The 9,031-nt window shown below is 35.9% G+C and overlaps 1 protein-coding gene across 2 annotated transcripts; it reads left to right on the forward strand.

The window, feature by feature from the left end:
• The first annotated feature begins 3,654 nt into the window (after positions 1 to 3,654).
• LOC147317310 (cobalamin binding intrinsic factor-like) lies at positions 3,655 to 7,218 on the forward strand. Of its 2 annotated transcripts, XM_086314128.1 has the most exons (5): positions 3,655 to 4,035; positions 4,731 to 4,802; positions 4,951 to 5,080; positions 5,669 to 5,784; positions 5,898 to 7,209. In XM_086314128.1, exons 2-5 carry the CDS (start codon positions 4,736 to 4,738, stop codon positions 5,957 to 5,959), a joined length of 375 nt encoding a protein of 124 aa, XP_086170254.1. In that variant the 5' UTR covers positions 3,655 to 4,035; positions 4,731 to 4,735; the 3' UTR covers positions 5,960 to 7,209. The 2 variants fall into 2 exon arrangements, with proteins under 2 accessions (XP_086170254.1, XP_086170253.1); XM_086314127.1 differs by lacking the exon at positions 3,655 to 4,035 and having other exon boundaries at positions 4,079 to 4,802; positions 5,898 to 7,218.
• The last annotated feature ends 1,813 nt before the right edge of the window (positions 7,219 to 9,031 follow it).

Raw genomic sequence — 9,031 nt, forward strand, 5'->3', positions numbered from 1 at the left:
CAGTTCTACACATTTGTTTAATATACAGATTGACGGACATATCCTGGTCAAAACTGACTCCAAGATTCCTCACAGTGTTACTAGAGACCAAAATAATCCCATCAAGAATAAACATCAGGTTATAAACCACATGGCTAAGTACAATAGATAGTTGTATCTGAATTTAGAAGCAGGAAATTAGAGGTCATACAGGTTTTTACGTCTTTAAGAGCTTCCTGCAGTTTAATGAGTCATTGTGTGTTATTTGGTTCATGGATAGATAAGTTAAATGACACTTTGTGTGGAGAAACAATGCGATGAGAACAAATGAGAAGAAGCAGACACTTTAGTAATCAAAACATCACCCCTGCATTATCAGAACAGTTTGAACTTTTGCTCTATTTCAGATAAAGTGTACTAAATCTGAATCACTGATTTGTGTCATGTCAGAAAGAATGAAGTAGTGCTGGCACAGCCTTCCAACATCTCTCTAGCTCTCACTTATATGTTAAAGCTAGTTACCAGCTACGAGCAAAACTTGGAACCCAAAGCATTAGCAAGAGGTCTCCTTACTGTCACAGGGCTGGGTCTGTGACCCAATGTTTTTTGTATCTTTTTTCCTCTTTTGTCATTTTTAGGAGATAATGTTGATTTAGGATTATTGATTTGTTTACCTTGGGTTTATACAGTTCTCACGGCATCGTTGGTAGCACCTGTGTCCAATAAATGGCAGTAAAAATCAAAAACACATTGTGTCTGTTTTTCAACTTGGAGGGAGTTACAATACCTATTTGAATTAATTAACAACACATTTAATTCATTATTTAAATTATGTATTTATTTAAGTCATTTTGGCACTCTGTGCATTCCATATTCCATGGCAGCAGTGGCAAGACCGAGCAAACAGTATAAGCAAGACTGTAGACTGACAGAACAGGTAGTGAGAGACTATCTGATGGCTCTGATGAGGGCTTAAAAAGCAGAGGCAAAGGGAACTAGCTAAGGAGGAAGAACTGAGACTAAAAGATCAGACTAAAGGCATGCCAGTTATCTGGCACAAATGGTTGGGAAAGAAAAAGGAAAGAAGAATACACGGAAAATAGTCTTACAAGAGGTTTCAGCACCAAACCTGAAAAACAAATGAATGCACACAAATTAGGTCGGGAGGAAAGACTGAGACTGAAAAAAACAAACTCAGGGCGGACCAGTTATCTGCCACAACTGGTTCGGGTAGAACAAGGAAATAGAAGAGTCTTCTAAGAAGTTTCAGCACCAAACCAGAAAAAGGATCAAACCCACACAATGTACTTTCTGTCGGCAGCACACCTTACTCTTTGAAGTATTCATGAAGTATTTATGTTCCAAATGATACAGCTTAGCATCAAATTATTACCATTTCTCAACCTAACTTACACATGCATTTGAGATGACTGTTTGATTGTTTCATTACAGTCTTCACACAAACTTCATTATCTGCCCATTTACTCACCTGCTTCTTTCTGCTCTGTCCTCCCCTTCTTCTTTGCACTGACGGTCATGCACAAACACATTTAACTTCAAGATTACATAGTAATATAATCTGATCAGATTATGATGATAATATACGATATAATATATGAGCAGGTTGGGCATTCATATTTGATATCAGTATAGCAAACTGCTTAGTTATGTGAAATCATCATAGATGAATATGGGGAAAACAGAAGCTAAACTCCCTTTACAATTTTAGTCGTAGAAAAGAGTTTTCTACAGCCATTGCTCTGTCCCTTTCTCTCCCTCTCTTTCCTCTTCTGTCAGTCTTTGTGCTGTCTCCCAAAAGTTAAATGTAACACTGAAACTGAATTTAAACCCATGTAAATTTACACCAATATTCAGACTGAATACAGGCTGCTACTGAACAGAGATAAGTAACACCCTTTGACTCGCTATAACCTGGACCTGGAGCTGTACTGTAAACAAGAAATGAAGCCCAGAATAGGAATAGAAATCTTTTACAAGTAAAATAATAAAGCACATCAGCTCCTTTACTGGTAACTCGCGATACACAAGCAGACTAGTGACTCAGAAAGCTGAAATTAGCTAATAATCTTTAGCGACATAGGCAACCTTAGCTAATGTTTTCGATGTGATGAGAACAAATGAGAAAAAGCAGAAACTTTAGTAATCAAAACATCACCCCTGCATTATCAGAACAGTTTGAACTTTTGCTCTATTTCAGATAAAGTGTACTAAATCTGAATCACTGATTTGTGTCATGTCAGAAAGAATGAAGTAGTGCTGGCACAGCCTTCCAACATCTCTCTAGCTCTCACTTATATGTAAAACTAGTTACCAGCTACGAGCAAAACTTGGAACCCAAAGCATTAGCAATAGGTCTCCTTACTGTCACAGGGCTGGGTCTGTGACCCAATGTTTTTTGTATCTTTTTTCCTCTTTTGTCATTTTTAGGAGATAATGTTGATTTAGGATTATTGATTTGTTTACCTTGGGTTTATACAGTTCTCACGGCATCGTTGGTAGCACCTGTGTCCAATAAATGGCAGTAAAAATCAAAAACACATTGTGTCTGTTTTTCAACTTGGAGGGAGTTACAATACCTATTTGAATTAATTAACAACACATTTAATTCATTATTTAAATTATGTATTTATTTAAGTCATTTTGGCACTCTGTGCATTCCATATTCCATGGCAGCAGTGGCAAGACCGAGCAAACAGTATAAGCAAGACTGTAGACTGACAGAACAGGTAGTGAGAGACTATCTGATGGCTCTGATGAGGGCTTAAAAAGCAGAGGCAAAGGGAACTAGCTAAGGAGGAAGAACTGAGACTAAAAGATCAGACTAAAGGCATGCCAGTTATCTGGCACAAATGGTTGGGAAAGAAAAAGGAAAGAAGAATACACGGAAAATAGTCTTACAAGAGGTTTCAGCACCAAACCTGAAAAACAAATGAATGCACACAAATTAGGTCGGGAGGAAAGACTGAGACTGAAAAAAACAAACTCAGGGCGGACCAGTTATCTGCCACAACTGGTTTGGGTAGAACAAGGAAATAGAAGAGTCTTCTAAGAAGTTTCAGCACCAAACCAGAAAAAGGATCAAACCCACACAATGTACTTTCTGTCGGCAGCACACCTTACTCTTTGAAGTATTCATGAAGTATTCATGTTCCAAATGATACAGCTTAGCATCAAATTATTACCATTTCTCAACCTAACTTACACATGCATTTGAGATGACTGTTTGATTGTTTCATTACAGTCTTCTAACTGTCAAGGAATAAAAGTGCTCAATTATGTAAAGAAAAACAAAGACTGAAGTCTGACAAATAAGGTACGTGTAAATTCAAACAGAGATCCTGGAAACACGATTACCTTTCTAGGTCACCCTCCTGGCCTACTTGCATGGCTACTCAGCAAGAAGGCAAAAGTGAAAAATTCTCTGTGCTCCTATTAAACAGTGTAAAACAATTTCCACATTTTTTACACAGGACCAAGATAAAGGCAAGCAATACACAGGATACACAATTCATTAAATTACAATTTAATATAAGGTTATACTTTATAAAGGATTTGCAGACACAAGCACGCAGGATTTTCTCACTGTGAAAATCCTTAATAAATTGCATATTACATTTTTAAATTAGCATTATTTTTTGTCCTTTTATAGTGAGAGGGGAACACATACAGCAAATTCAAACCTGCAATTAAACAATTAATTGCAGAAAAAATGCCAGATGTAGCAAATGTTATATGAATTAAAACTCCTCCTATGCAATTTAATATACATGGTCACCTTTTGTCATTCGATAACATCCATGGTTAGTCAACACAGATTTAAGCTTTTCTTTTTTTTGATTGCACAAGTAAAGGGCTTGGTTATTTTTCTGTATCATCATTGGTTGTTTCTGTATAATGCTATGTGTGGCGCAGAGGTATAAAAGTTCCTAATCTGTAGTTCAGCTTCAACTTGAGGAGGAGGAACTGTTCAACTGAAAAGTTACAACCTCCACGGCTGCATTCTTACACATTTATTGAAAACAGAACTTGAAAAAGGTAAGAATATCTTTAAATATCATTGATAATAAATAAAAGCAGTTTACCTTTGATCTACTAACATACTAAAGTGATTTCCATGTCTCCTTTTTTTTCAAAGGCACAGTAACCTTTAATATTTAAATGTATCCAGTCTAACGTTTCAGATTTCTAACATGCAGTCTTTATATTAGAAATAAAAGGCAGCACCCAAAGTGGTCAACATTAAAATAGTTTACTTGAATTAAAATGTTTATTTTACTGCTCTGTGCGGTTCTGTTACATTTTTCATGTTTTTTACAGATTTTTGTCACCATTTTATCATCTGCTAACGTCTCTGGTTAGAGTAGGCTACACTCACAGGGATAACATGACACATGAAATCCTGGGCATTCAGAGTCTGAAGCAGAAAGCCTGACTTAACAGAGAAAGTTGATGACCACTAATGAGATACTCTTTATCTCCAACTTAGACTTTAGGGTTTATCAAGCAAGAAAAGCTTAACTTTGTTGAACTTCCTTAATATTGCACACCTCACTTTTAGATGACTTGATAAACTCACGTACCAAATAAAAATAATAATAAAACATGAAGAGGTTTTATTCCATTATAAATGCTGTATTTTGGGATGGTGATACTCAGTGTTCAGGAACTGCTTTCCACAACGTATGTTTGTGTTCATGTTTGCATATCAAAATTTTATGTTTGCCCTGCAGTTGAAATGAAGAAGCCTGCTCTCCTCTCTGCAGCCCTGCTGCTGCTGTTTTTTAGTGGGACATCAGCTCAGGGTAACCTTTAGAGTTTTTTTCCTGTGTTGCTAAATAAAAAACAAAAAGAAATGCCAAAAAATCCTTGAAAAGTCACATAGATTAATCGCCTTTATTGTTTTTCTGCTCATCTTCGGTAAACTAACTTCACCCTCCTTTGTTATTTAAGGTAACACTAACTTCAGAGTGCAGGTGAATGTGTCACCCACTAACATTAAGACCTACAACACTTTTACTGCTTATAGAGGCAGCCTCTTCGGTGGACTGACGAGACTGAGATACTCAAACCAAGGCTTCAAGTAAGACCATCACATCAACTATTTCCTTACTAGAAGAAGCCATACATTTACTTTTGTTCTCTTAATGTTTAATTAAAATTGAGACCCCGTATATCTGGGTGTGAATTTTTAATTCCAGATGACTAATTGTGCCCTGGAATGTTTCTTGACATCTTAAAAAAACAAATCTTCATACTTTTTTCTTACAGTAGACCACAGAAACCTGTATATGTACAGTACAGTCAAAAATCACATAACATCTTTAGCTTTAAGAAATGCCTTCCTTTCATTAATGTTTCACATGGCCCCATATGAGCAAGCACTTGGCGACAGTAGAAAGATAAACTCCCTTTTAACAGAGAAGAACTTCGCACTGAACCAGGCTCAGGGGGACCCATCTGCTGTGACCTGCTGGGTGTGAGGGGAGGGAGACAGGACAAAAGACGCACCGTGGAAAAGAGCCAGAGATTAATAATAACTAATAACTGAATGCAGAGTTCTGTGTAAAAACATAGAGAGTGAAACTATTTGCATTGTTAAAAAGGATTTCATAGTTATATTAAAAACTGTCCACTTCACTCTTTAAAAAGTCATTCCCTATGTTTCCAGCTTTCAGTACATACCACATGATGACTATGGACCATTCCTTCAGAGTGTAAATGGTTTGGCAGGAAATTCATCACACTACTGGCAACTGCTGAATGGTACAACCCCACTCAATGTTGGTGAGTGAACCAATCTCACAATGTGTAAGATAAGCTGAGGTCAGACATTTGATGCACACAATCTAACTTTTCGTATTATATAATATTCTCTGAACTTTTACATTTTTTTACAGGTATGGGATGCTACCTTCCAACTGCAAATGAAGTCGTCACCCTGAAATACACGAAGATTTAAGACCATCTAAAGTCTTATTGTGACTCATGGTCAACCAATACACTTTGATCTTTGGCAAGTTGAGGTGAATAATTGACTTGTGTCATTTTTTTGCTTGGGAGTCTTCTAATCATAAATCAGTAGCCTATCACTGGCTTAGATTCTTTTACTGGGTTTCTGTCAGACTTTATGAATTAAGATTACAGCGTTAATCTACAATTCTGCCACAGTGTAGTAATCTGGAGTAATAGAAAACTCCATTAGTCACAAGAGCAGTCAGTAAAACATATACAACAACTTGAACTGTTTTTTAATTTACTGCCTTTATGGCAACTTTTATTGTGTTTGAGAGCAATTAGTAGTTTCTCAACTTGCCCCTGACTGCCATAATTTTACATTCAAATTCCATATTTGATGCTTACAAGTGGTCTCAGTTTTACTGTAAAAGGATGGTGTGGTTATACAGTAGACTGCCCAGAGACTGCTGGCCAGCAAAAACAGCAGGGGGGGTCAGCTGCTGACTCCATGTCAAAATAGCTTCTTTATCCTGCAAATCAAGTTATCAACAGCTTGCGAGTCAAAAGGCTTCTGAGATTGACTGGGCTGCTGACCTCCCCTATTTTTGAGCTTTTGGGGGTTTATTAGAGTGGCAAAATAAGATCAAATTCATTGCTGAATAATTTTTGTATGATTGCATTTTTATTGTTGAATAAAATGTTACTGATTATTAGTGTTATCTTCCTCAGGCATTAAATAAAGCATGTAACTTGTAGTCCAAGTAAAATGTTTCTAGCCTTGGTTTGTTTTATTTTTACACAGGCTTATTTAAAGTGTTGTTAGCATGTCCACCATTATGTATCCTAAAACAATGACAGCTCTAGACCAGGGGTGTCAAAAATCAGGCCAGAGGCCAGAAACGGCTGTGAGATTATCATACTATCTTATGCCACCTTATCCTTCTAATCAAATAATTGTTGAATCATTATACGGCTATAGGCCACATTATGCCTTGGATTAAAAATTATGAAATCATTACACTGTTTTATGATGCATTATACTGCTGAGTTATAAGAAATGCTGCTTGTGTAGAATCATGGCCTTCCTTTTCTGATTACAAAGAGAACAGAACATACTGTAGAGGTTTTCTGCCCCATCTCATCAGGCAGAGATAAAACAGGAAGCCAAAGCCGTCACTTAGGCGCCGTAAGAGAGAAAGAATGTGGATGTTTATGTTTTATGACTTTGGAGGGGGGCTGAAGCTATAAGAATGTGAGAAACAGTCAGACACTTCCAGATCTGGCGGACACCCTCCTGTCCACATCTCCCATCCGGATGTTTATGCTCAAAGTGTTGTATGGAATAATGAGAATCGTATGGAATGAAGAGATTGTTGATTGAGCATTTATACACCGAGTGCTGTTCTTCCTTCAGCCCAAAGATAAAAGAATTGGGAGATTTAACACGGCCCGTCAAAGACTCCATTCCGACCCTCTGGATGGCTCAGGAAAATGTGAAGGAGTGCATAGATTTTGAACTTCTAACTGTATTTTCATAAGTTTAAAGCTTTTCCTATTAATAAAGAGCCCGCCTCATTTATACTACAGCAAAGTAATTAATAGATAAACAATTAAATGACAGAAATTTCTCTACTATATAAATTCACAGGAGAAAGTATCTTTTAGATCTTTAGAAATATGGGATAGTCTGGATAATGAATTACTTTTTGTGTAATTTTAAACATTTATCATGTAAATTCACTTTGGATCAAAGTAGCTTGTAAGTGGCCCACGATGTAAAATGAGTTTTACATCCCTGGGTCAAACTGCAAAACTAACATTTAGTTTACAGTAAAAGTATTCTGACAACTAACAACAAAGCTAAGAAGCTACTAAAAACTGTTACATTTAGGAGAGAACTGTTATTAGCCAAAGTGTTTTATATATATTCTTGGGGCAGGTTAACAGTGTCCCTATAAAAAGGTAGCAGTGGCGTCTTTGGAAAGATCATTAGCAGGTGCACAAATGTCTTTGACCTCAGGTTAATTCATGGACTGCTCAGCATCTGAGAAATCACCCCCACATTCAAACAGCCCCATATGAACAAGCACTTTTCTACAATGGGATGGAAAAAACAGAACCGTGTTAAGGATGGGCCAGCCAACTCCCCTAACCACGAAGATCTTCTAGATGAGCGCAAACCCATTTCCTCTTCAGCTTACTCATTATTAGACCAAGTCCTTTTCCACTGCTTCCAAGCACTTTGCTCTCCATTGTGTGCCTTTCTCTTCTTTTGTATATATTCCTCTAGTTTGTATCTCTTCTGTTTGATATTTGTTTCTGATGTGTTTACTATTAACAAGACAATTGAAAAGTGAATAAGAATAGCATTTTTATTTTATGACAAAAAATTTAATGTATTCTACATGCTTTTGCATTATTGTGAAATATATTTAGATACCATTCAGAAACTGTCACTAGTTGTTTTTTACTATGTGAATTTTTGTATTAGTGTTCTCAAATATTGAACTTCTTTGGGTGGTGTGACGTTGGTGGGTGTTTTTTGTTTTGTTTTGTTTTGTTTTGTTACATTCTAGTCAATACTCAGACATTTATATGTTTACATATCAGATTACAGATCCTGATTTATTTCGATGGTCAGGAAAAAATTGTGAGAACTTCAGGCTTTCATCTTCAAGAGGTTGAGCTGAAGGTGGTGAGAAACATTTTGTTCTTTGTTATTTTAAATTAGTCTAGCTGGGGCTTGTCTTTTATGGAAGGCCATGAGGGACAAAATTAATTAATTATATATGTTATTAAATAATTTAAATGTTTCACTGCTTAATTAAAATTGTAATTAATTAATTAAATAAATAGTTCAATAATTAATTAGATGCATATTTGTTTTATTTAAATCATTTAATAATGTGTTTATTTTAAATTTTGTTTAATTAATAACACTTTTCATTAATTAATTAGTAGGGGTGGGACTCAATTTAAAAAAATAAAATGCTAATTTAAGTACATTTTTAAAATGGTAGTGTCTCTTATAATAATAATAACATTTCCAACATAAATTGCAGTTTTTCTTCTTAAA

Source organism: Aulonocara sp. 'chitande type north' Nkhata Bay, linkage group LG12 (assembly GCF_057382095.1).
Source record: "Aulonocara sp. 'chitande type north' Nkhata Bay isolate Kocher_YH1m ecotype deep benthic linkage group LG12, A_spYH_male_GT1.1, whole genome shotgun sequence".
Taxonomy (NCBI): Eukaryota; Metazoa; Chordata; class Actinopteri; order Cichliformes; family Cichlidae; genus Aulonocara; species Aulonocara sp. 'chitande type north' Nkhata Bay.

Coding starts and splice junctions, on each gene's coding strand:
- LOC147317310 (XM_086314127.1), top strand. CDS start 4,628: ATGCTGTATTTTGGGATGGTGATACTCAGTGTTCAGGAACTGCTTTCC. Junction 4,803..4,950: donor TAGTGGGACATCAGCTCAGG/GTAACCTTTAGA, acceptor TTGTTATTTAAG/GTAACACTAACTTCAGAGTG. Junction 5,785..5,897: donor TACAACCCCACTCAATGTTG/GTGAGTGAACCA, acceptor ATTTTTTTACAG/GTATGGGATGCTACCTTCCA.